Source organism: Scyliorhinus torazame, chromosome 8, assembly GCF_047496885.1.
Source record: "Scyliorhinus torazame isolate Kashiwa2021f chromosome 8, sScyTor2.1, whole genome shotgun sequence".
NCBI lineage: Eukaryota > Metazoa > Chordata > Chondrichthyes > Carcharhiniformes > Scyliorhinidae > Scyliorhinus > Scyliorhinus torazame.
Window position 1 is genome coordinate 31,725,201 of NC_092714.1, and position 26,279 is coordinate 31,751,479.

The 26,279-nt window shown below is 49.2% G+C and overlaps 1 protein-coding gene across 3 annotated transcripts in view; it reads left to right on the forward strand.

Moving 5' to 3' along the window:
- get1 (guided entry of tail-anchored proteins factor 1) overlaps positions 1 to 4,559 on the forward strand; it is a 78,885-nt gene extending 74,326 nt beyond the window's left edge. For all 3 annotated transcript variants that reach the window (XM_072513266.1, XM_072513267.1, XM_072513268.1), the window contains one exon: positions 1,378 to 4,559. In XM_072513266.1, the coding sequence (XP_072369367.1) occupies positions 1,378 to 1,451 (74 nt within the window). In that variant the 3' untranslated portion in view covers positions 1,452 to 4,559. The remainder of the gene's footprint in view (positions 1 to 1,377) is intronic.
- The last annotated feature ends 21,720 nt before the right edge of the window (positions 4,560 to 26,279 follow it).

Consider the following 26,279-nt stretch of genomic DNA (forward strand, 5'->3'; position numbering starts at 1 on the left):
GCTCACTGTTGACTTGCTGCCCCCTATCACTACTACGTTCCGCTTTGCTCCCCCCACTTGAATGCCATACTTCATCATGGTAACATGCTCTGACTTGCAGCCCTTCTCCTCATCCACATTGGTAGCAAGCCCCTTGTATGCGTTGGCAAAGTCACAGTCTGAGGCTGCTCCACCATTACCCCCTGATTCTCCTTAACCTAAATGACTCACAATCACACTGTCCTGTACCTGACCAATGATCAACTCTAAAGTTCTGCCTAACCTTCTGGAACAGTGTCCAGGTAACTATTTTTTCCCCCACCCCCCCTCCCCACCCATTTCAGCTCAGCAAATTGCCGATGAAGACACCTAAGCTGCAGACAATTGCTGCAGATGTGCTTCTCTGGTCTGACAGTACATTTCACAGACTCCCACATACTACAGACATGCATACCACTAGCCCCGCCATTTCTATCCAATTTTATTTAACTAGTCAATTAGTTGATAATTAATCATAATCTTTATTTTTATTAGTGTCACAAGCAAGCTTACAGTAACGCTGCAATGAAAGTTATTGTGAAAATCCCATAGTCGCCACACTCTGTTCGGGTATACTGAGAGAGAATTCAGAATGTCCAATTCACCTACCAGCACACACAAAGTGATAGAAAGTTGCACTCGGAAGAAAGATTGGGAAGAAAACTCACCAATTGCTGGAGGCTGAAAAAAAAAGAAGAAAAAGCAGCCCCCCCTTGCCCCACTGCACTGAATCCCACCTGAACCAAAACTACTCATTAAATCTGCGACTCACTCAGACATAGTCTGTTTTGATATTTCCAATATCAATATTTTATAAACATGTTTAACAAGTTTAATGCGAAGCATACAGAAAGATGAATCATCCCATCAAGATCGCACCTTGTATCTGCCGTGAGCAAAACTGCCCCCGGGAACGTTCTGTAAAACGTCTGAGCTCTTAAAGGTTATTGAGCAAAAATCCAGAATATCTAACTTTCCAGTCCTTGTTTCTCCATTATTCAACTCCGTCCTGTCGCTTTCTGTCTTCATGATTCTAGCAGCATAGGAACTATTCTAAATATTTGAACATTTGTGTATCTCAGAACTGTTGGACCCATTTCTGACTAATCATTTGGAGCAGTTGATTAGCTGGGTGCATGTCACGCATGTCTTTGGGTAGGCAGGAGAGATGAGCAAGAGAATTTTGGATTTCCTAGCTAACTTTATATTGTGCAGTTGCTTTCCCTCTAGTTTACAAATGGCACACTGATTCTACTTCATGTTTCAGTGACCATGAATGAAAATTGATGCACTTTTGTTATATATACACAGGACTCTGTATTACGATGCACATCTGACTTGCTTTGTTTTTCTTTGCAGGTGGCGTTGGAATTACCTGCTGGCTCCTGGTGTGCAATAAAGTTGTGGCTGTAGCATTGCAGCCATTTGGCTGAAATGTCACCCTGGGAAATTTTGTTAACTTGCATTTAATTTATTACTCTGGATTCATTTAAAAAAAAAAAAAAAAAATTCTTTGTGGCTTATAAATTACTTGCAAAGCCATTTTGTAAAGTAATTGTGTTTAAACTGCATCAATTTAAATGGGGATGGCGAAGAGGAGTCAGTAATTAAATTGTGTGACGTACGTAGATTTTGGAGACCAATGTAATAGAATTGGAAGATTCTAGTTGTTTTGAAATTAGAAGAAGGTCTTTGAGAGTAGTTGTGAATAACGATCTCTGTAAACGTTAGTGCCTGAGAAAGCACAATTTTAAGTTGTGATGCCAAACTATGTTTTATGATGGTCCGTGTGAACCAATTCAGGAGCTGCTGTCTAGGAGTTGCATTATCTTCATTTCATCATTGGTCCACATCTCGGAGCAATTTGTTTCAAATGGTGATTCTTTGCATTGCAGTTTTAAATACAAAATTCAATTTCCAGTGCTGACAGGAAACAAACTAATTGAAATAAGAGCTTGAACAGAACCTGATGGTATACTATGCACCCTTTGTTAGCGAAGCTGGAGCTGAAAGCCTTGTAATTAGCTAACTTGGTCATCAAAACAATGAGGTGTCATAACTTGCATTTGGGGTGGAGAATGTGCGGTGCCCCCATTCTGAAGTTGTCAAGAGCTGCAGGTGGACATGTGGGAGGGTATTGGATGAGAATGGGGTGAAACAAGGAGGGCAAGAATAGTTTTCATGTAAAAATAGCTCACTGGAAATCACTATCTTGGTATAAGCATGAAAACAGCTCATTTGGTGTTCATGCCACTAATGTTCTTGGAACCTATCCCAAGGTAACATATTGGATCTGACAGAGGAAAGTGAAGGAAAACAATCAAACTACAGGAAGCCTAGCAGTGAGTGGCTGCACATTGCAAATCTTATACAATATTGTGATTGTGTATAGTGGGCTTTGTGCGGCAGTTGCAATTGACAATGTCCCTTGATCAGATGTTTTTGAAAACATAAAACAATGACATGCAGATAAGTCAAGAGCTTTTACTTTAAGAATACTGTAAATATTCTTGCAAAAAAAAAAAAAATTGTTTTGGCTGAGTTAATTTTGTGGTTCGTTGTTTTAAAAAAAAAAAACTTTGCTCAAATCGGCAATTGACAATGGGTAGATGTACTGATTTTCAGAAAATTAAGATTGGGGTTATCTCACAGCGCCGAGGACCCAGGTTTGATCCCGACCCCGGGTCACTGTGTGGAATTTGCACATTCTCGTCATGTCTGCGTGAGTCTCACCCCCCACAACCCAAAGATGTGCAGGGTAGGTGGATTGGCCCCTTAATTGGAAAAATTAAAGAGTGGGGTTTCCTATCTACTACAGACTGATTAGTGGGAACGATAGAGCGTTGCAAAGCTGCAGTTCAGAGAAGAGAAAAAAATCAGTACTTTTTGCTGTCCTAGTCTGAGGGAATTGGAAGGTTTCTTGCTCCTTAACACTGTTCTAATTTTGTTGCTAGGTGCTGTGTGGTCAGAAGCTCAGGAATTACCTTTTTGCTTTCATTGCTCCCTTCAGTTGAACTGGATCCGAGGTCTCCAGTAGTACTCCCTCAAAATAACTCCTGTTGAGATTATGCACTTATTTACAAATTGCACAGTGAAAAGTGATTACACCTATGCAAGGAGGAACTAAGTGCTATGGATGGAACCTGTATTGCAATGGCAGTTTCTAGATGAGGAAATGGTCATTTTCTCTAGTCTTCATTGCAATTGTTTCCAAGATTCTACGAATGAGAGTTTAGAAACCTGGAGTTCACACAAATATATTTTCCATTGTGTGTGACTTGTCCTTTGAAACCAGGGGATGTAGGTAGTGTCATACGGCATAGGAGGAGGCTATTTACACGGTCCACGCCATGCTGGCTCTTTTACAGCACTCCAGTCGGTCCTATTTCTCTGCTCTATCCCCGTAACCTGCAATTTATTTCCCTCTAGTAACCATACGATTTTCTTCTGAATTTATCATCTCCGCTTCGACCACCCTCTTGCCAGCAAGCTTCAGGTTATTACCACACTCTATTGCTTATAAAAATTTTAAAAAATGTTCTTCTGCACATTTTCCCTGTATCTCCTGCCCAATATCATAAATCTATACCCCCTGGTCCTGGTATTGTCTGCTAATGGGAACAGCTTTGTTTTTGTCCTTCAAGCTACTGTCAGTCTTTAACCTGAGAATAAAGGTGGTTTAAATTATATGCTGGTGTAAATGTTAATTTTTGACATTCTCTAAGCATGTAAGAAGCAGTCTCTGAATTTATTCTAACTGTCTTCATGTTTCAAACATGAGAATTTCTTGCATGTTTTGTGTACGTGTTTGTTTCAATGTTTTGAGTGTTGTTTGGAGTTGAACATAATATTTATTTTCTTCCAGTCTGCACCAGTATTTGTTAACATTGCATTTGTTTGAAAAGAAAAAGACTGTCTATAGATTGTTGCTAAGCTGGCAAGATCTCTTATTTTGTATTATTCTGCCAGAGCCATTTTCTCCCCTCTTGTAGTCAAGCTTCATGCTGATGAGGTACATTCTCCATGGAAAGTGGGTTGCCTTGTGGTACGTTACCCAATTTCCATTCTCTATCTGTGGTATTCACACACTGTACAGTGGCTGCAAGAAAATGTCCTTCGTGTATGTTACCTCAATGTGTCTTGTTGCACAGAAGTCACTAAATGTAGGACTTCTCTTTCAATGGTGCATTGAAGCTGCAGTACGTAATGCCTCAAATGAGGACATCAGTTTAATGCCCCTCCTAATTGTGATCTTGAAACAGTTCACCAAGCAACATTGAAAGGAATATTTCTTTTCTGTACCTTGCCCAGCAGAACTACTTTATATGAGAACCAGTGACAAGTAAGGTCAGAGAAACCTAATTTATGTAAAATCAATTAATTTTCTAACTTTGTTGGGGGACAAAATGGTTATATGAAGATGACTGCACCATACACTTGGGAGAGATAATGGAAGCAAATCTATCATAGTCTTTTGTATTATTAGTTATATTGTACCTGATTAACTGTATTACCTGTTAATAAACATTTGCTGCTCCTTACTAGATGTTTTTTAAATCTTTTATAATGTCTACAGTGAACATAGAGACATTTTCTTATTGATCTATAATTTAAAGGAGAAATTTGAATTAACTATATCCCATCTGAGACTACATAAAAAATTAGTTTTAAAAAATCACACTTTTGTTTAACACCCATTTCAATCGAGGTCTCTTCTCACACATGGAATTGCTACCACGGCCTTTGCAAATAAAGAGCTTTCATTTAATTAATATGCTGTGAGAACTAAACATGGAGATTGATGCTTGATTTGCAGTAGCCACACTTTATTCTATTCCTGTTTGTCATCCTGTCCCTCTATTTAATGCCATTCCTATCATTCTTGGGTGGATTCTGCATAAAACCTTCTATACTACCCATCACGTCTTGCAATGTGTTTCATTCACTCATCAATGGATAGTTGTGCTTCGAGTATAGCATTCCTTTGCAGTTATCCAGCTTCAGGTACAATTCACAATTTGGTATGAGGTGGCCTTGAACTGTCATGATTCGCGGGCATATCAAATTCAGTGGGAGGTGAAAACATAGCAGCAATGGGGATGTGGGTTGACTGTTTCTATGATCTCCACTTCCAACACATCCAGCCCCATTCCCTTCAGGTGGGTTTAAGACTTCAGGTTCGGAAGCAGCAAGAGAAATTGGTGACTGTTTTCACAAGCTCTCATTGCTCTATGATTGGTCACTGACTACCAAAGCATCATGCCAAGGATGTGACGTGGACAATGGATGCTGATGGAGTCTTTATTTGGCCCTATTTTTTTAAATCACTTAGTGCCATCATTAAAATGTGTGTCATGGGGGGGGGTCACATGATAGGAGTGTGGGAGTGGTTGGGATTTTGAGCGTTCGGGCCCTGCTCATCTTTTTAACCCTGGTACACATTCCATATTTGCTTTCTCTTGGGTTACTTAGCTTGCACTCTATCTCTGGAGACTGATTGGTGTTTTGATGATAAGTTGTAAAACTGCTTGTTTGATCGTGGCTGTCAGAGTGGCCTGGAGTGGGGCCCAGCTTGCAGCGGCGCAGTTGCTGCTGAATGGGCTCTTGCTTCGGTGCTGCTGTGTGCATCCCAGTGATGGCCACCATTGCAAATGTTGCCTTGGTTGAAGATCTTGGCTTTGGTGCCGGTCGTCAGAGCTCACTTTGAGGAATTGTGGGGTACCTTTGGGAGCACACGAGAGAGGTCTTGCACTTGAAAGAACACTTTCCCTGGTGAGGGCCCCTTTGTGTTGTTGAGATTCTACTGTATGGTGTGTTTACCCTGCTGGGTTTGAGAGGTAGGAGCCGGGCAAGGTATGCTTGTGAACCTGGTCCCTGGCGAGGAGTGGGACAGCAGGTCTCAATTGAGTTTGAAAATTGGGTGCCATGTTTTAGTATACCCCCGTTCCCTGTCAGGGCCTTGTCTGTGGACCGCCTGGGCATCAGAGAGACGGCATGTTGGAGGTGATGGTGCCTTGTGCTTGGATCGTTTGAATCCTTGAGAGATCCTGAAGAGTGCACACTGATCCTGGCTTATCCTTTATTTTATGCAATGTGGATGGCATCTTTATCCTGTAATTCTTCTATTAACCTGGATGTTACTCCCTTGTGATTATGTTATTGCTTATTTAATATTTAACATTGTCCTTTCTCCTGCAAGGGAGTGAAAGATGTGAGTGTTGATTATCCTGTTGATATCATCATGTTGAGTCAATCAGGTGCGCGATCTGCGCATAAGTTTACTTTTTTTGTTATTATGTCTTATACTTGTGGTTGTGGTAGGAAGTGTTTTGTTTTTGTCACCTTCTATCTTTGTTTATAAGAAGGATGAGTGGAGCGGAGTGATGGGTGGATGGATACGGTTGGTAGGATTAGTTCAGTCCTCACGGAGATTGAGGGTAGCCCCCCCAGTTAGAACTAATCAGTGTTGGGTTCTTGGGGGGGGGGGGGGGTTTATGGAGTTTTTTAAATGTATGGGTATTTGAGAATCCGTGCCTTTATCTCTTGATGGTTTGGGCAGATGTTGTATCCTGGGGAGGACCCAGTTCAGTCTGACTCCTGATGTTGAGCTTTCCTTTGTTTGGGTTTCTCTCTATGGTCCTCTTTTGAGCTTTTAGTACAGGGAATTTTAATATTGGGACACGCTGAGGTGAGATTGGCTAATTGTAGTTGGGTCGTTGAGAGGGGATTACTCTTGGTATCCTTGCTGTGATGGTGGTCATTCTGAGTCCATTTGGATATCTCTCTCCTGAAGGTCATCTATCTTTCTCCATGCAGGTGAGTAGGGTGCTATTTCTAATCCTGGCCTGGTGCATTGGTCTGGGGAAGGCTCCCCTGGGTTGTCCCAGGGAGGAGGGAAATGCTCCCTCTCAGGACACCCAATTGTTGGGGGTCATGACGATTCTTATTCTTGGAATAGGGCCTTTTCTGACTGGCACTGGAGTCATTATCCTCTTGGTATTAGTAGGGACGGTGCATTTCCCCGAATGGGGTGGAAGATGTATGAGTTTGGTTGGGGTGCACTGGAGGTGCTGGGGCTATAACTTCCTATGTGTTCGGATGTGCTGAACGAGGCCAGGTCCAGCACGGTGGTTGATATCCTGTTGTCACTGGGAGCTTGGGGTGTCTCTTTTGTGGGTGCTTGTTGGGGGCATCCTGGATGGTTTGATTTTTCTTTGGTGCACCAAGGCCTGGTGATGAGCTGGGTGGTAGATATCCTGTTGTTCCTCTGGGGGGGATCCAGTTGTTTGAGCAACCCATTCTCTTCTTTGATGGGTTGCTCAGCATGTGCCATGGAAAAAGGAGCCTGGGTTGGGTCCTGATCCCTTGTTATCCTTTGGGTTAATTCTGGTAGTTAATAATAATCTTTATTGTCACAAGCAGGCTCACATTAACACTGCGATGAAGTTAAGCCCCTTGTCGGCACATTCCGGCGCCTGTTCGGGTACACTGAGGGAGAATTCAGAATGTCCAACAGCATGTCTTTGGGACTTTTGGGAGGAAACCGGAGCATCCGGAGGAAACGCACGCAGACACGGGGAGATCATGCAGACTCCGCACAGACAGTGACCCAAGCCGGGAATTGAACCTGGGACCCTGGAGCTGTGAAGCAATTGTGCTACCGTGCTGCCTGTTATAGCTTTTCCTTCCTTTTTTCTTCCTTTCTTGGGAGGCTCTGAAGGTCTGATCATAATCTGAACATGTTGCTTCTGTTCCTCTTGCACAATAGTACAGAATAATGTTGGTTCTGCACTCGTCCTGTTTGGGGTTAAGTTGAGTTGTGTGTGGTGTACATGTAATTCCCCTTATAACTGGCGTTTTTTGCATATTCTTTACTTTTGTATTGGTGGGTACGAAGAATCCTCCGTGCTTGGTTCCGACATGTGTGCTGATGGGTCTGGTATCCACTGGGGTGAGTCGTCGGTGTCTGGTGTGGCTAGAACTGGGGGAGATGTACGTTGGTGTGCACCCAAGCGTACGTTGGTGTGCACCCAAGCGTGGCGCAAAAAGTTATCCTGATTTCTTGTAGTAATTGCAAGCTGATGTGGCGTGGAAGGGTGTGCACCATTTTACCATGTTTTTCATGCCTCACCCTGTTTCTCGGTTTCTGGTGGGATTGTATTGGTACCTAATTAAGTCTAATGATTGTGTCAAGCTAGTGGTGATGTTCCCCTGTCTCTCTACTCACTGAGCCATTTCTTCTTCATCCTCGCTTATGGCGATGTAATTTTGTTCTGTTATTCTCCAAAATGAAAAATCTTTAAATACACTTTTCTAAAAAAAAAATGTGCATCATTACTGAATATAGAGGGCAGCATGGTAGCACACGTGATTGGGCAGCACAGTGATTAGCACTGTGGCTTCACAGCGCCAGGGTCCCAGGTTCGATTCCCTGCTGGGTCACTGTCTGTGCAGAGTCTGCACATTCTCCCCGTGTTTGCATGGGTTTCCTCTGGGTGCTCCTGTTTCCTCCCACAGTCCAAAGACGTGCAGGTTAGGTGGATTGGCCATGATAAATTGCCCTAAGTGACCAAAAAGGTTAGTAGGGGTTATTGGGTTAGGGTGATATGGTGGAAGTGAGGGCTTAAGTGGGTCGGTGCAGACTCGATGGGCTGAATGGCTTACTTCTGCACTGTATGTTCTATGTATAGACTTATGATTGACAACGCTAAAGTGTTGTGGGCCACAAGACTGAGGAGCAAAGGTAAGTCATTTGGCCCATCTGGTATGCTCCGTCATTCCATGAGATCATGACTGATCTGATGTGATAATCTTCATTCCATTTTGCCGCCTTAACCTCCTAACCCTTACTGAGTAAAATCTGTATCTCACCCTTGAACATACTTAACGATTCAGCCTGTACAGCTCTCTGCGGTAATTTCAAAGATTCATTACCCTCTGAGAAGAAATTCCTCCTCATCTCTGTCTCAAATGGGCGACTTCTTATTCTGAAATTATGCCCTCTGGTCCTGGACTCTTCCACAAGAGAAACAACCTCTCAGCATCTACCTAGTCAAACCTCCTGAGAATCCTATGGACCCGATTTACCAGCCATGTCCCACGGGAATCCGGAGGTGGCTGGTAGAAGCCTCTCCCCGGAGATCTCCATGGGATGTTACCATCTGGATCCCACTTACAATGGGCGGGACCCAGACTTGCAGAGTTAAGTGAGTTTAAAAGCTCACTTAACTCTGCCGACACCAGATCAAACCAGCTCCCGGGATCTACCGGCTTCACGGGAGACACTAGCCAGGCACTGGTCACCACAAACTGGGATCAGGCAGAACAGCACTGGGAGGAGGATGGGCAGTTTCCCATCCAAATTGAATCCCCTGGGTGCCTGATATCTGGGCCAGGTGGCACCTTGGCACTGCTACCTGGACCCAGGCAGTGCCACTTGGGCACCCTGGTGCTTGCAAGGGCACTGCCAGGGTGTCAGACTGGCAGTGACCAGGAACTTGGTGGCATTTTGCCCATGCCGGTTTCAGGCCTGGGGTGCCTGCGCGTGTGAGTTGGGTATGGGGGTGCTGAAGGTTCTTCCAACAGGTGAGTTGGGAGGGTCCAAGGGTTGCGAGATTGGGCCGCCATTTGAAAATAGCTCCCCAATCTCTTCCTGCACTGAGGAACTTGTCGAAGCTTTTCATTGCAGGAAATGCAGCAGAGTGCAACCTCAGTGGGATGTTCCCCGTTGATGCCCGAAAAGAAGAGTACCGTTAGATAGCAGGGTCATTCCTGGCGCTATGACCCATCTAATCCCGCCCAGAACAGACACTTTTAAAATTTTGGTTAGATCTCGCCCTATATGTCTCAATAAGGTCACCTCTCATTCTTAACTCTAATAAGCAGAGGCTCAACTTTTCATTAGAAAAAGGGATCAACCTCGAGGACCTTCTCTGGACTGCCTCTACTGCCAGTATATCTTCCCTTGGATAAGGGGACCAAAACTGTTCAGTGTTCCATGTGTCTAACTAGTCTAGTTTAACCATGTACAGTTTCAGCAAGACTTCCCTATTTCTATACTCCCCTTTGAAATAAAGATCAAGGTCCCATTTGCCTTCTCAATTACCTGCTGAACTTGCATAGCTTTTGTAATTTAGGCATGAGGACCCTGAAATCCCTCTTGAGATGGAGCTTTCTGCAGTCTTTCTCCAATTAAATAATATTTAGCTTCTTTATTCTTCCTACCAATGTGCATAACTTCACATGTCATATTCCATCTACTAAAATTTTGCCCACTTACTTAATCTGTCTATATTCCTCTGTCATCCTCAACACTTGCCTTCCCACCTATTTTTGTCATTCACAAACTTGCCAATGGTACAGATATTTCCCTCACCCAAGTCATTAATATATAATTGTGGCCCCAGCACTAATTGCTGTGACACTCAACTAGTTACAGGTTGCCATCTTGAAAATGCCTTTCTTATCCCAACACACTTTTTTTGAATTTAAAGTACTCAATTCATTTTTTTTTTCCAATTAAGGGGCATTTTAGCGTGGCAAATCTGTTGATCTTTTTAATAATGATGCTCTTTAGAGTCGCCAGGTATCAAATGATACCACCACAAGGCTTTACCAGATATCGATCAAAGGACCACGCAACCAGTTAGTTCAAGTTCAAAGATGGTTCAATTGATCCACTGCCTTCTGAAGTGGGTCCACGTTATCCCGCTTCAACACTTCAAAACTGCTTTTAATCACCTGCAGCATGTTTTCCAGCGCTCGCTGGATCGCCGGGTCCGTAGGTCCGCCATCTTTGCTCTCGGGTCAGCTTCCCCTGCACCGTGCCTTTGTCCCTTCCTCTCCCGTTTTCACCGCTTTCGGCTCTCCTGCGGTTCCATGCAGCTCTGCCCGCTACTCAGCACCTCCGTGGCCGTCTTTCCAGCGCTCAGCAGTCCCCAAAAACCGGGAAACCAGGTCCCCAAATCCTGCCGGAGTGAAAGCCCCTGAATGCGCGGCTTAATGTTGCTCTTTTTAATTTTATTTTTGTAAAATATTTTTATTCTCCATTTTCACATTTTCTCCAGAATTTACACCCCACCCACAAGCAGTAAACGGTAACAAATACAAAGTCAATTTCCTTATCAACAACGATCCCATCCTCCCACCATCCCAAGCAACGACCCACCTGACAATTAAACATCAAATAGAACAAACCCTCCCACGGTGGGACAAATAAAGGAGAAATAAAAGAGAAAGGAATTAGGAATCGCCTATGGTCACCATTAACCTATAGAGTCCCTCCCACTCTCCTCCCCCTTACATTCAATGCCATCCAATCCCCGAAAGAGTACCGCAGATGATACCCATTCATTGCAAGCTTTCCCCCGTCCTCCCCTCCACTTCCTCTTACAAAAATCCTCCCTCAACCTCTGTTCCTTCCCCCCCATCTTTCCACCCCTGCTGGACTCATCAGGACCTACTCTGCCAGGCTCCGATGGCCACAGCCCCTCCCCCACCTCACTCCCGTTCACTGGCTGGTTTAAACCGGCCAGTGTGGAGGCCCCCACCCGGGTCTCTTTCCCCCTTGCCCGGCCCCAGGAAAACCAAGAAATCCCCTTAGCACACAAACCCCGCATACACACCCAAGCTCCAAAGAACCATCATTACAAGTGAAAGTCCCATCTCTTCCCTTGTCCAAATATATTCAACGTTGGCTCATTTAGCACATACACCCGCCGCAGTGAAAAAATACAGTTACATGAGGCTACATCAGACATGACCACTTCTCAATTCAGCCACAGTCCTTCTGCCTTCGCAAACTCCTCCGCTGCTTCCGCCGTCCAGAAATAAAAGTCCTTGGATTTGTAGGTTACCCTCAACTTAGCTGGGTATACTATGCTGCACCGCACCTTACTGATGTACAGTGCCTTCTTCACCCGGCTGAAGGCAACCCGCCTCCTCGCCAGCTCCACCGTAAAGTCCTGATATATATTCTCCTTCACGCTGTACCTACGAAAACACAGAGTCACTACTCTTGGCGGCTCACTCTCCTTTGGTACAGGCCTCCACAACTGATGAGCCCGATCCAGTTCATATCGGGAGGGATCATCACCCTCCCCCAACAGCTTTGCCAACATCGTGGCAAAATAGTCAGTCGGCCTCGGGCCTTCCACACCTTCGGGCAGACCCACAATCCTCAGATTCTGTCGCCTGGATCTGTTTACCAAGTCGTCCATTTTGGCTCGCAGACCCGCGTTGATCTCTATCACCTTCCGCATCTCCTTCCCCATCGAGGTAAGTTGATCACTGTGCTGTAACAATGGCTCTTCCACTTCCTTCAGCACCTCGCCTTGTTCTCGTACCTCCGCCACTGCGTTCAATACCACCGCCCTCACCGGGGCAATCGCCTCCTCCACCAGCACTTTCAATACCGCCCCCATCTCCTTCCTCATCGCCTCCATGTATTTTGTGAACTGCCTTTCAAGTTCCGCGGCCATCACCTTAGTCATTTCTTCAGCCGTGGGCAACGCGGCCTCCCGTGGTGCCCTAGTCTCCATTTTTCTTGCCGTCCCCGCGGTGACCTTTCCACTCCCCGACGGACTTTCAGCTGTTTTTTTCACGGCCGTTTTTATCCTTGTTCTCGACATCTTTCTTCACTGTGCCTTCTCCCTGCTTTTGCCGCCTCTGTTACCCCTGGGACCGAGTGTTAGACCCCGAAAATGCCATTCCCGAGTGGGAGCCCTCCAATGTGCGGCTACCTCCCGCCCGCCATCACCGGAAGTCTGCTGTTTTTAATAATGATGCTCTTTAGAGTAAGTTCAAAGATGGTTTATTTACACACTAGGATTACTTCGACATGCAACACAAAACACTACAAGTTAAACTATACCTAACAACTACAATAACCTATACTTTACTTCAGGGCAACTGGCTCTATGCAGATGGACAAGGCCTTTGTCCGGATCTTGCATGGCTGGGTGGAAGAAGTGGTTCTGTTTCTGCTGGGCTCCTCCATCTGGTAGCAATCGTTGGTCTTGTACTTGTCTGTCTGGTCGTTATACTGCACTTGGGATGGCATAGGCCGGATCCAGGAGAGACCGAGCACATGGTTGTGTCTCTTCTTATCCCTCTGGGATTTCGCGCTCTTTGGGGCGGTCTTTAACTTGGACCCAATAATTTGACAGGCTTCAATCACTGCCTTCGATTTTGGCCAATAAAGGGGCGGGTGCCTTGATGGCTGGGCATGTCCTTAGCGGCCATTGACCTTGGCTGTTTGGGCTCCCTGAGTAAAGGGAGTGACGCCGCTTAGTCTGTATCTGTATCGGTTACCTGAGTACAGTTCTTTTGTTCTGGGGAGGTGGGCCATTAGAATGCAAAGGAGTGGGGGTTTCGATCGCGTCGAGCTATCTGGGTTGCAAAAAAACACACAAGCTCTGAGTCTCTCTCAGACCTGGGTTTGCCATAATTCCCATGGTCCTTTGCAGGTGGCCATCTGAGATGGCTGCAAATCCACCTACCTTGCACATCTTTGGGTTGTGGGGGTGACACCCACGCAGACATGGGGAGAATGTGTAAACTCCACACCGATAGTGACCCAGGTCCTCATCGCTGTGAGGCAGCAGTGCTAACCATTGCGCCACCATGCCGCCCCCCAACTCTGTCTTCTGTCATCTAACCAATCCTCTACCCATGCTAATATCCTACCCCCAACAGCACCATGGGCTCTTATTAAGTAGCTATTTGTGTGGTATTTTATGGAATATTTTTTGGAAATCCCAGTATATGACATCTACTGGTTCCCCTTGATCAATCCTGCTTATTCTCATCGTGATTGTTTTTGAAAGGCTAAAGAGTTCTCAAATTACCACATCTAATGTGACTGAGATGTACGTTTGTTGCTGCCATACCATAATCAGAAAACTCTGGGATGTCCTTCACTCACCGGCAATTCAGGGTTTGAAAAAGACGCTGATCCAAATTATATGAAATTGCAGGCAGTTGACTGTTTTTGATCCTACAAGTCACGAAAGAAAGTATGTATGTCCAAATTATGATGGCTGGCAATTGTGTGCTCCATTGCTTATTGAGGCCAGCTAGTCCAACAGCAGTCAAGTCCCAGAAGTGTCAAATAAATTTTCTGGTCATCCGCTATAACCAAGATGGCGAGTTTATTTTACATTAGCTATCAGCTGCAATGACCAGGCATCCCAAATCCCAGTTTGCTTTTTTCTCTCGTGTTCACAGTGTACTCCCGGATTGATTTTTTTTTTTCTCATTTTGAACAGGGCTTTGCTGATAGATGCCGAGTATTCGGCGATTGTTGTGTCGGACCGTGCCCCACACTGAGTGGATTTACGGGTGAGCAAGGAGGGGGGGCCAGCACCCACAATGGAGATTGGATGTAGGATTGTTAACGGATGAGGGGGTGTGCGGGCAGGTGAGGGAGGCTATCCAGCATTATTTGGAGATAAATGACACTGAGGAAGTTTTGGCAGCAACGGTGTGGGAGGTGCTGAAGGCAGTGTTTAGGGGGGAGCTAATTTTGATACGGGTTCATAGGGAGAAGGTGGAGCGGGCAGAGATGGATAGGCTGGTTAGGGAGATACTCCAGGTGGACAGAAGGTATTCTAAAGCACCGGAGGTGGGATTGTTGAAGGAGCGACAGACGCTGCAGATGGAGTTTGGTCTGATATCCACAGGGAATGTGGTGGGGCAGTTAAGGAAGGCGAGAGGGGCGATATGAGTATAGTGAGAAGGCCAGTATGATGCTGGCACATCAGCTCAGGAAAAGGGAGGTGGCCAGGGAAATAGGAAGAGTGAAGGACAGAGGGGGGGGGGGGAAACACGGTCTTGGACTCAGTGGGGGTGAACGGGGTGTTCAAGGAGTTTTACAGTCAGCTGTATGAGACGGAGCCCCCAGGAGGGGATGAGGCAGTTTTTAGAAGGTTTGAAGTTTCCGAAGGTGGTAGATGGGTTGGTGGATCCCGATCGGGATTGCAGAAGTAGTAGAGGGATTGGAGGCCATGCAGTCGGATAAGGCCCCGGGACCAGACGGTAACCAGTGGAATTTTAATAACAATAATAATAATTGCTTATTGTCACAAGTAGGCTTCATGTGAAATGCCCCTAGTCGACACATTCCGGCGCCTGTTCAGGGAGGCCGGTATGGGAATTGAACCCGCGCTTTGTTCTTTGGCCTTGTTCTGCATTAGCGGCCCGCCGCTGGTGAGAACATTTAATGAGGCAAGGGAGCAGGGTGTTCTTGCCCCAACAATGTCACAGGCTTCGATCTCATTGATCCTGAAACGGGAGAAGGACCCAGAGCTACGTGGGTCATACAGACCAATCTCCCTGCTGAATGTCGATGCCAAATTGCTGGCCAAAATTCTGGGGGTGGAACACAGGGTCTCGTTATATGCTGACAACCTACTCCTATATATTTCAGATCCGTTAGGGAGGATGGGGGAGATTTTGCGGAATTTAGGCCGGTTCCCTGGGTACAAATTAAATATGGGTAAGTGTGAGGTGTTTGTGATCCAGGCGAGAGGGTAGGATAGGAGACTGGGGAGTTGTGGTTTAAAACTTCTCAAGTTTTCGATACTTGAGAATCCAGGTGGCACGGGGATGGGAGCAGCTACATAACTTAAATATGGCCCGGTTAGTTGAACAAATGAAGGAGGACTTCCAGAGGTGGGACTTGCTCCCGTTGTCACTGGCGGGGAGGGTGGGACATGCTCCCGTTGTCACTGGCGGGGAAGGTGGGACGTGCTCCTGGTGTCGCCGGCGGGGAGGGTGGGACGTGCTCCCGGTGTCGCCGGCGGGGAGGGTGGGACATGCTCCCATTGTCGCTGGCGGGGAGGGTGGAACGTGCTCCTGGTGTCGCTGGCGGGGAAGGTGGGACATGCTCCCGTTGTCACCGGCGGGGAGGGTGGAACGTGCTCCTGGTGTCGCTGGCGGGGAAGGTGGGACATGCTCCCGTTGTCACCGGCGGGGAGGGTGGGACGTGCTCCCGGTGTCGCCGGCGGGGAGGGTGGGACGTGCTCCCGCTGTCACCGGCGGGGAAGGTGGGACATGCTCCCGTTGTCACTGGCAGGGAGGGTGGGACGTGCTCCCGGTGTCGCTGGCGGGGAGGGTGGGACGTGCTCCCGCTGTCACCGGCGGGGAAGGTGGGACGAGCTCCCGTTGTCGCTGGCGGGGAGGGTGGGACGTGCTCCCGTTGTCGCTGGCGGGGAGGGTGGGACGTGCTCCCGGTGTCGCTGGCGGGGAGGGTGGGACGTGCTCCCGCTGTCACCGGCGGGGAGGGTGGGACGTGCTCCCGCTGTCACTGGCGGGGAGGGTGGGACGTGCTCCCGGTGTCACCGGCGGGGAGGGTGGGACGTGCTCCCGGTGTCGCTGGCGGGGAGGGTGGGACGTGCTCCCGGTGTCGCTGGCGGGGAGGGTGGGACGAGCTCCCGTTGTCGCTGGCGGGGAGGGTGGGACGTGCTCCCGTTGTCGCTGGCGGGGAGGGTGGGACGTGCTCCCGGTGTCACCGGCGGGGAGGGTGGGACGTGCTCCGGTGTCGCCGGCGGGGAGGGTGGGACGTGCTCCCGGTGTCGCTGGCGGGGAGGGTGGGACGTGCTCCCGGTGTCACCGGCGGGGAGGGTGGGACGTGCTCCCGGTGTCGCTGGCGGGGAGGGTGGGACGTGCTCCCGGTGTCGCTGGCGGGGAGGGTGGGACGAGCTCCCGTTGTCGCTGGCGGGGAGGGTGGGACGTGCTCCCGTTGTCGCTGGCGGGGAGGGTGGGACGTGCTCCCGTTGTCGCTGGCGGGGAGGGTGGGACGTGCTCCCGGTGTCGCCGGCGGGGAGGGTGGGACGTGCTCCCGGTGTCGCCGGCGGGGAGGGTGGGACGTGCTCCCGGTGTCGCCGGCGGGGAGGGTGGGACGTGCTCCCGGTGTCGCCGGCGGGGAGGGTGGGACGTGCTCCCGTTGTCGCTGGCGGGGAGGGTGGGACGTGCTCCCGGTGTCGCTGGCGGGGAGGGTGGGACGTGCTCCCGGTGTCGCCGGCGGGGAGGGCGGGACGTGCTCCCGGTGTCACTGGCGGGGAGGGTACCGACCGTAAAAATGACGGTTCTCCCGAGACTTTTGTTTGTTTTCCAGTGCCTCCCTATTTTTGTCCCAAAGGCCTTTTTTAAGCGGATGAATACGGTGATTTCTGGGTTTGTGTGGCCGGGTGGAACCCCGCGGGTAAAGAAAGTACTGCTGGAGCCGAGGGCGGAAGGCTGCCACTGCCAAGCTTTAGGAACTACTACTGGGCAGCAAATACAGCCATGATTAGGAAGTGGGCAGTGGGGGATGGGTCGGTGTGGGAGCTGGTGGAGGTGGCCTCATGTAAGGGCACAAGTTTGGGGGAATTGGTAACGGCTCCTCGGCCATTCTCGCTGGCTCGATACTCCACAAGCCCAGTGGTAGTGGCGGCCCTGAGAGTTTGGGGGCAATTGGGGAATCTGGGAGTGGAGGGAGCATCGGTGTGGGCTCCAATTTGCGGTAATCACCGTTTTGTGCCAGGGAGTCTGGGGGGTTTCGGAGGTGGCAGAGAGCAGGTATTGAGAGGCTGTGAGATCTGTTTATTGATGGGCGCTTTCCCTGTTTGGAGGATCTGGAAGAGGAGTTTGAATTGCCAGGAGGGGATGGGTTTCATTATCTGCAGGTGAGGTATTTTGTGCGAAGGCAGGTTTTGACCTTTCCGCTTCTACCGCCACTGGGGATACAGGACAAGGTAGTTTCTAGATTGTGAGTGGGGGAGGGGAAGGTGAAGGTATCGGAAATCTATAAAGACCTTGTATAGTGGGAGGAAATCCAATAGAGGAGATGAAGCGCAAGTGGGAAGATGATCTGGGTAAGGAGCTAGAGGCGGGTCTGTGGGAGGATGCCCTGAGCAGAGTCAACACGTCCTCATCATGTGCCAGGCTCAGCCTGATAAAATTCAAGGTGCACTCATGACGGTGGCCTGGATGAGCAGGTTTTTTGGGGTGGAGGACAGGTGTGCGAAGTGTGCAGATGGGCCCGCAAATCATGTCCACAGGTTTTGGGCATGTCCGAAGCGTAGGGGATTCTGGCAGAGATTTGCGGATGTCATGTCCTCGGTACTAAAAACGTGGGTGGTGCAGAATCCAGAGGTGGAGATTTTTGGGGTGTCAGAAGACCCTGGAGTCCAGGGGGCGAGAGCGGCTGACGTTTTGGCCTTTGCCTCCTTGTTAGCCCAGAGACGGATCTTACTAGTGTGGAGGGACTCGAAGCCCCCAAAATCAGGGGTGTGGGTTAGCGATCCGGCTGGATTTCTCAGGCTTGAGAAAATTAAGTTTGCCCTGAGAGGATCAATGTTGGGGTTCGCTCGGAGGTGGCAGCCGTTTCCCGACTTCTTCAGATTCAGTAAGGGGGGGGGGGGTTAGGGAGTAAGGGGGTGTAGGGGTAATTAGGCTTTTTTTGTCCATCTTGGGCAGAAACAGTGGGAGATGGTGATGCGACCATCAATTCACTCGAAGACACGTGGAGAAGTAAACCGTGGTTTTAATCAGCTTAGAACTGAGCCTGCCTGTTACCGGTACAACACTGAAGGCGGCCCCGCAGGCCAGCAACTCTTATACTTCCTGTAAAGGGGGTGGAGCCATGGGCGGAGCCTGTACATGGCCCAACATATCCCCTGTGGGTGAAGCCACACAATGGCCCATAGATAGAGCCCACAGGGTTAATAACATTGCATTGGTGAACTATCAGTAATTATACATTCACCCCCTGTTGAGTCCGGCGGGGGTGACGGGCTCATAGATTCATTCGGTCCGGTGCCCGGATCGTACGTTGCGACTGCCGAAGCACTGGTGTTGCAGCCGCTTCCGGTGGCTGTGGAAGTGGGTCCGGAGCAGGCACAGGCGTGGACTCCGGGAGCGGCTCTTCCGGAGCTTCATTCCTGTGGACCGGTGCGGCGGGTGGGAGGGAGTGCGGGAACCATATAGGGGTGGGGGCGCTGAACATGGGAGGTTGGACGGGACATAGTGTGAGGGATGCAGTAGTGGGAGTGGTGTTGGAGCCTGAGGGCGGCAGGTCCCGGAGGGAGACGGTATCTTGCCGGCCATCGGGATGTTCGACGTACGCATAGTGTGGGTTGGAGTGCAGGAGCTGGGGCCTCTACCAGGGGGTCGGTCTTATGGCTCCGAACATGTTTTCGGAGGAGGACTGGACCCGGTGCCATCAGCCAGGGCGGAAGCGAGGCCCCTGAGGTAGCTCCCCTAGGGAAAACAAACAAGCGGTCATGAGGAGTCTGGTTTGTGGCCGTACAAAGGAGGGACCTAATAGAGTGGAGCGCATCGGGGAGGACCTCCTGCCAGTGAGAAACTGGGAGATTCCTGGACTGCAGGGTCAGTAGGACGGTCTTCCAGACCGTCGCGTTCTCCCTCTCCACCTGCCCGTTTCCCCTGGGGTTATAACTGGTAGTTCTGCTCGAGGCGATGCCCTTACTGAGTAGGTACTGACGCAGTTCGTCGCTCATGAACGACGAGCCCCTGTCGCTGTGGACATAACTGGGGAAACCAAACAGGGTGAAGACACTATGCAGGGCTTTAATGACACTGGGGGTGGTCATATCAGGGCAGGGGATGGCAAACGGGAAGCGGGAGAACTCGTCTATGATGTTAAGGAAGTACATATTGCGGTTATTGGCTGGGAGGGGCCCTTTGAAATCGATACCGAGGCGTTCAAAGGGCCGGGATGCCTTTACCAGGTGGGCCTTATCCAGTCGATAAAAGTGCGGTTTACACTCTGCACAGATTTGGCAGTCTCTGGTTATCGCTCTGACCTCCTCGGTGGAGTAGGGCAGGTTGCGGACCTTGATGTAATGGGCGAGCCGGGTGACCCCCGGGTGGCAGAGGTCATCGTGGATAGCCCGTAGTCGGTCATCTTGTGCGCTGGCGCATGTGCCGTGGGACAGGGCATCTGGGGGCTCGTTGAGCTTCCCAGGACGATATACTATATCGTATATAGGTGGAGAGTTTGATTCTCCACCTCAAGATCTTATCGTTCTTGATCTTGCCCCGCTGTGTATTATCAAACATGAAGGCAACCGATCATTGGTCGGTGACGAGGGTAAACCTCCTACCAGCGAGGTAGTGCCTCCAGTGCCGCACGGCTTCCACGATGGCTTGGGCTTCTTTTTCGTCCGAGGAGTGTCGAATTTCGGAGGTGGTGAGGGTGCGTGAAAAAAACACTACCGGTCTGCCTGCTTGGTTGAGGGTGGCGGCGAGAGCGACCTCTGAGGCGTCGCTCTCCACCTGGAAGGGGACGGACTCGCCCACCGCGCGCATCGCAGCTTTGGCGATGTCCGCCTTGATGCAGTTGAAGGCCTGGCGTACCTCGGCTGCCAGTGGAAAGAGGGTGGCCTTAAATAGTGGGCGGGCTTTGTCCACATACTGGGGGACCCACTGGGCGTAATAGGAGAAAACTCCAAGGCACCTCTTCAGGGCCTTGGGACAGTGAGGGAGAGGGAGTTGTAGGAGGGGGCCCTAGGACCCCGTTTTCCACGACGTAGCCGAGGATGGCTAGCCTTGTTGTGCGGAAAACGCATTTCTTCTTGTTGTGGGTGAGGTTGAGTTTTTGGGTGGTTTGGAGAAATCGGTGGAGGTTAGCGTCGTGGTCCTGCTGATCATGGCCGCAGAATGTGACATTGTCCAAGTACGGAAACGTGGCCCGCAGCCCGTACCGGTCCACCATTCGGTCCATCGCTCGTTGGAACACTGAAACCCCATTCGTGACGCCAAAGGGGACCCGGAGGAAATGGAAAAGGCGGCCGTCTGCCTCAAACGCCATGTAGTGGCGGTCCTCCGGGCGGATTGGGAGCTGGTGGTATGCATACTTCAGATCCACCGTGGAGAACACGTGGTAGTGCGCGCTCTGATTTACCATGTCTGCAATGCAGGGAATGGGGTACGCATCGAGTTACGTAAACCGGTTAATGGTCTGGCTGTAATCAACCACCATCCGGAACTTTTCTCCGGTCTTGGCGACCACCACCTGAGCTCTCCAAGGGCTATTGCTGACCTCTATGACCCCCTCCCGCAAGAGACGCTGGACCTCGGACCTAATGAACATCCTGTCCTGTATGTTATACCGCCTGCTTCTGGTGGCTACTGGCATGTAATCGGCAGTGAGATTTGCGAAGGGGGGGAGAGGGGGTAGATTTTTAGGGTCGCGAGGCTGCATATGGTGAGCGGGGGCAGGGGACCTCCGATCTTAAGAGTTAGGCTCCTGAGGTTGCACTGGACGTCAAGTCGAAAAGGAGAGGAGCACAGAGGTCTGGGAGAACATATTGTTGAAAATTAGCGTACTCAGCGCCCTGTATCGCTAGGGTTGCAGTAATGCACCCTTGGATTTGCACCGAGTGCGACCCAGAGGCGAGGGATATGGTTTGTTGCGTCGGGAATATTGGGAGCGAGCAGCTTCTTACCATGTCCGGGTGAATTAAGCTCTCTGTGCTCCCGGAGTCGAAAAGGCAAGGTGTCTCGTACTCGTTAACCCGGACGGCCATTATGGAGCTCCGGAGGTGCTTAGGTCGCGCCTGGTCCAGGGTGACTGTGCTGATGTGTGGGTAGCCGGCGGCGTGATCGGAGGTGCTGGATGGCCCCGCGATGGCTGTCCATGTAGGTCGTACGCGTCGAGCGGCGTAGCAGATGGTGGTGAGGAAGGTGGCATCCAAGATGGCGGCCCCCATGGATCGCACGTGGCCAACCGCGTGGGGAAGGAAGGCCAAGATAGCGGCCCCCATGTGTCGCACATGTTATGCGGAGGGGAAGTCGGCAGACACGCTGCCACCTTGCGGGGTCTGCGGGCCTGTGAGTCTGTGGATCGGGTCTGTGAGTTCAAGTTCTTAGACCTGGCTAGGCAGACCTTGGCGAAGTGTCCTTTTCGCCCGCAGCTGCTGCAGTTCGCGTTGCGGGCCGGGCAGTGCAGTCGGGGGTGTTGGGACTGGCCGCAAAAGTAGCAGGGTAGCCCCCCCATGATGGGCGGGTGGCCGTGCGGCACAGGCCTGGGGTAGCCTCGGGTGGGGAGCCCATGAGGGGATCGCGTGATCGGCCGGGAACGCAGTACGACTCTGAAAAGCGGCCTCCAGAGAGGTAGCCAGTTTTACCGTGTTGTCCAGGTCCTGGGCCCCTTTTTCGAGCAGGCGCTGTCTCACATAGTTTGATCGGACCCCCGCCACGTAAACGTCTCGGACGGCGAGCTCCATGTGCTGAGTGGCCGTAACGGCCTGGTAGTTACAGTTGCGCGCGAGGGCTTTGAGGTCGCATAGATAATCATCTAGCGACTCCCCGTGCGCTGGCAGCGAGTGGTGAAGACGTGTCGCGCGTAGACCTCGTTCACAGGCTGCACATAGAGGCGTTCGAGTAGTGCGAGGGCCTCTGTATAGGAAGCGGCTTCGTCAAGCTGGACAGAAATGCGATGGCTCACCCGTGCGTGGAGGAGGCTCAGCTTCTGTTCGCCAGTGACGGATGGCGTAGAAGACGCGGCAAGATTGGCTTTGATGCTTCAAGGCCTATGTGAAAAAATGTATTTCGCCTCCGCGGCCTGTGGATCGAGTTCCAGTCTGTCAGGTTTGAGGGCTGATTCCATCGTATTTTAAGCTGATTAAATTGATGCGACCATCAATTCACTCGAAGACACGTGGAGAAGAAGACCGTGGTTTTAATCAGCTTAGAACTGAGCCTGCCTGTGACCGGTACAACACTGAAGGCGGCCCCGCAGGTCAGCAGCTCTTATACTTCCTGTAAAGGGGGTGGAGCCTGTACATACCCCAACATATCCCCTGTGGGTGAAGCCACACAATGGCCCATAGGTAGAGCCCACAGGGTTAATACCATAGTGCACTGGTGAATTATCAGTAATTATACATTCACCACAATGGGGAGGTGTGTTATGCATTGAATTATGTTTACATTTGTATTTGTATCTTTTGTTATAAAACCATAAATGCCTTAATGAAACGTTTGAACAAAAATACAGCTTTAAGATCACTCCTATAAAGTGGGATATTCATGACAAAAAGGAGGGACGGTTACTATTAGAGAAGACAAGACTACAATTATGTTGAATGAGTATGCCTCTGAACTAGTATAATAGGGCATTGTGTTGTTTGTATTTAAATTCCAATGTTGCAAATAATGCCCTGACGTTTTTGTTGCTACCCACCATATTCCATTCCAATGTCCTGCTTAAACGCTCTTTTAATCCAATTAAACTAAAAGATGACCATTTTTTCCCCCACACACTTTTAGTCTAAAATTGACTTGTGTTCCTTGTTCTTCTTCTGCTGGGATTTATAATGAAGTAAAGTTGGGAATTAAACATGGGGGAATGGCCATGGTCATGAAATTTGTACATAAAATCAAATTTCCAGATGGATATGTAATTGGAAGTCTCTCATGACCAGTGAAGCTGAAGCCCTGATTTTTATAAAATTTGCATGAGGAATGAGTGTGGGACAATGTTTCCCCTCCAGTCTCAACTGCTCCCCTCCATCCTTGCAAAAATTTGGGTTGAGGCTTCAATGTTGAAACTATTAAGAGGCGGCATGTTGGCGCAGTGGTTAGCATTGCTGCCTCACAGCGCCGACTGTTCGATCCCTGCGCCAGGTCATTGTCCGTGTGGAGTTTGCACATTCTCCCCACGTCTGCGTGGGTCTCACCCCCCACAACCCAAAAATGTGCAGGGCAGGTGGATTGGCCATGCTAAATTGCCCCTTAATTAGAAAAAAATATATAATTGGGTACTATTGTTGAAACTATTTCCAGAAGAATTGGATATAAATCTTGCAGCAACAACGCCACACACAGGAGTAACTAAAACTCTTATGATGTTGTCACGTATCCAGAATCTACACTGACATCACATGTTGCATGCAAATAATGCCCTGAACTAGTGAAGTAATGAAAACAACTGAACCTTCTTTTGTTCTTTTATCCCGGCTCTACTATTCCAGAATAGCTTTATTGTTTCCTTAAATATATTAGCGCTTTTTGCAGATGCACAATAGTAAATCCCATGAGACGACTCGTACCACTAGTTGACTTTAAAATATTATCTTTATTTCTCCTCTCAAGCCGAGTGATACATGAGGTTGACAAAGCTTGCGCTGGTGTCTGTTTCCATCGGTAGTTCTTTCTGGGACAGGTTGATAGCCTATCACCAAAGGCTATAGATTGAGAGGCATCACTCCTAATCGAACATGGCTGACATGGGCGCTGGTTTAGCACAGTAGGCTAAATAGCTGGCTTGTAATGCAGAACAAGGCAGCAGCTCGGGTTCATATTCCCATACCGGCCTCCCCAAACAGGTGCTGGAATGTGGCGACTAGGAGCTTTTCACAGTAACTTCATTGAAGCCTACTTGTGACAAGCTATTATTATTATTAATATTATGGAGACTCTCTTGCTCTTACCCCCTGCCATGGGAACAATGGATTTATTTTATAGGTTCATATTAGACTGTTCGACCATGTTATGAATGCACCTTCTGTGGCCATTCAGCACGAGAACGCGACTCAAAAACCAGTCTCTGATTTTGTCGGGGACTCTATCCACTGTGCCTCAAGATCAGTTTAAACTACTGCCCCAGTTTAGAGGGGGAGGAAACTTAAAATATTACTTTTAGAGTCATAGAATCCCTACAGTGCAGAAGGAGGCCATTCGGCCCATCAAATCTGCACCAGCCCCTGGGAAGTGCAACCTACTTAAGCCCACACCTCCACACTATCCCTGTAACCAAACCTAACTTTATTGACACTAAGGGGGAAATAATCATGGCCAATCCACCTAAACTGCATGTCTTTGGACTGTGGGAGGAAACCGGAGCACCTGGAGGAACCCCACGCAGACACGGGGAGAAAGTGCAAACTCCAGACACACAGTCACCCAAGGCTGGAATCGAACCTGGGACCCTGGAACTGTGAGGCAGCAGTGCTAACCACTGGGCCACAGTATCACCTACATGCTGCTTACCTACCTACATACCTACTTAATGCATCTGGACTCGAGCTGTTGGATGTCACAGTCCCCTACTTCCTCTTTTGGACCCCTTCTTTTTTGTTAAAGGCAAGAACGGTACCTACTCCCTCACTTACCAAAACCACTCCGTCTCCAGCTGCAACTTCATGCAACTTAAGTTATGTGTATGCTAAACTTCTTGTATTTATACTAGCTCAGATTCGAGTGAGATGAGTCAGCCACTGTTGGCAAGTGAGCCAGTTCTAACTAGTTGCTTAATTAGCTACCCGGCAGGTGCCTCTGGGCAGGGACCTTGTTGATCACTAAGACTGAAAGAACAACTTACTGTCAGGGCCAAGTATCCTCATCAACATTTGAGTTATTACTTTACAGAACTTACCTCAACAATCTGGCTAAAAGAGCAAAATGGAAGCTGGGTGCTGGACTTGGTTCAGAACAGTTACATGGTTGGGAGACTGATTATCTTGGCAAACTGAACTGACGGCAGTAAGTCCTCCAAATACTAGTTGTGGAAAGCCTTTAACTATTTTCTGATAGTCGCCCTACATGTCTATCCCTGACTAATTATCTACCCATCTGGCAAAAGAGAGGCTCTTCCATCTGCTGATGACGAACAACTGGACTGCTGCAATATCTCTGTAGCCGAGTGAGGGAGTAGCAACAACCCATAGCTTTAGGGAAAGGTTAAAGTACATTCTAAAGTGGCTGATGAGAATTAGAGACTGATGAATTGGCCAGAGGCTTCTGCAGAATGAGAGGAACAGGCAGCGCTAACTGTGGCTTAGGCTCCCACAGTTCTGATGTAGCATGACATCGGTGGAATTGCACAATCAAGTCCCATTAGTGCTTTCATCTGGGAAGCCATGAACAGCACCTTGAGATTACAGGTGGCATGGTGGTTAGCACTGCTGCCTCACAGACCAGGGACCTGAGTTCTATTCCGACCACAAGTGACTGTCTGGAGTTTTCACTTTCTCTCGGTGTCTGCGTGAGTTTCCTCCGGGTGCTCCGGTTTACTCCCAAAAGTCCCGAAAGGCGTTCTTGTTCGGGGAGTTGGACATTCTGAATTCTATCTCTGTACCCGAACAGGCTCTGGAATGTGGCGACTAGGGAATCTTTACAGTAAGTTCATTGCAATGTTTCATGTAAGCCTACTTGTGACAATAATAAATATTATTATACTTTCTATAGAATCTCCTGTAACAACTCACCAACTTTGTTTCATAAGCACCCCCCAGGTCCATACTACCTGTCAT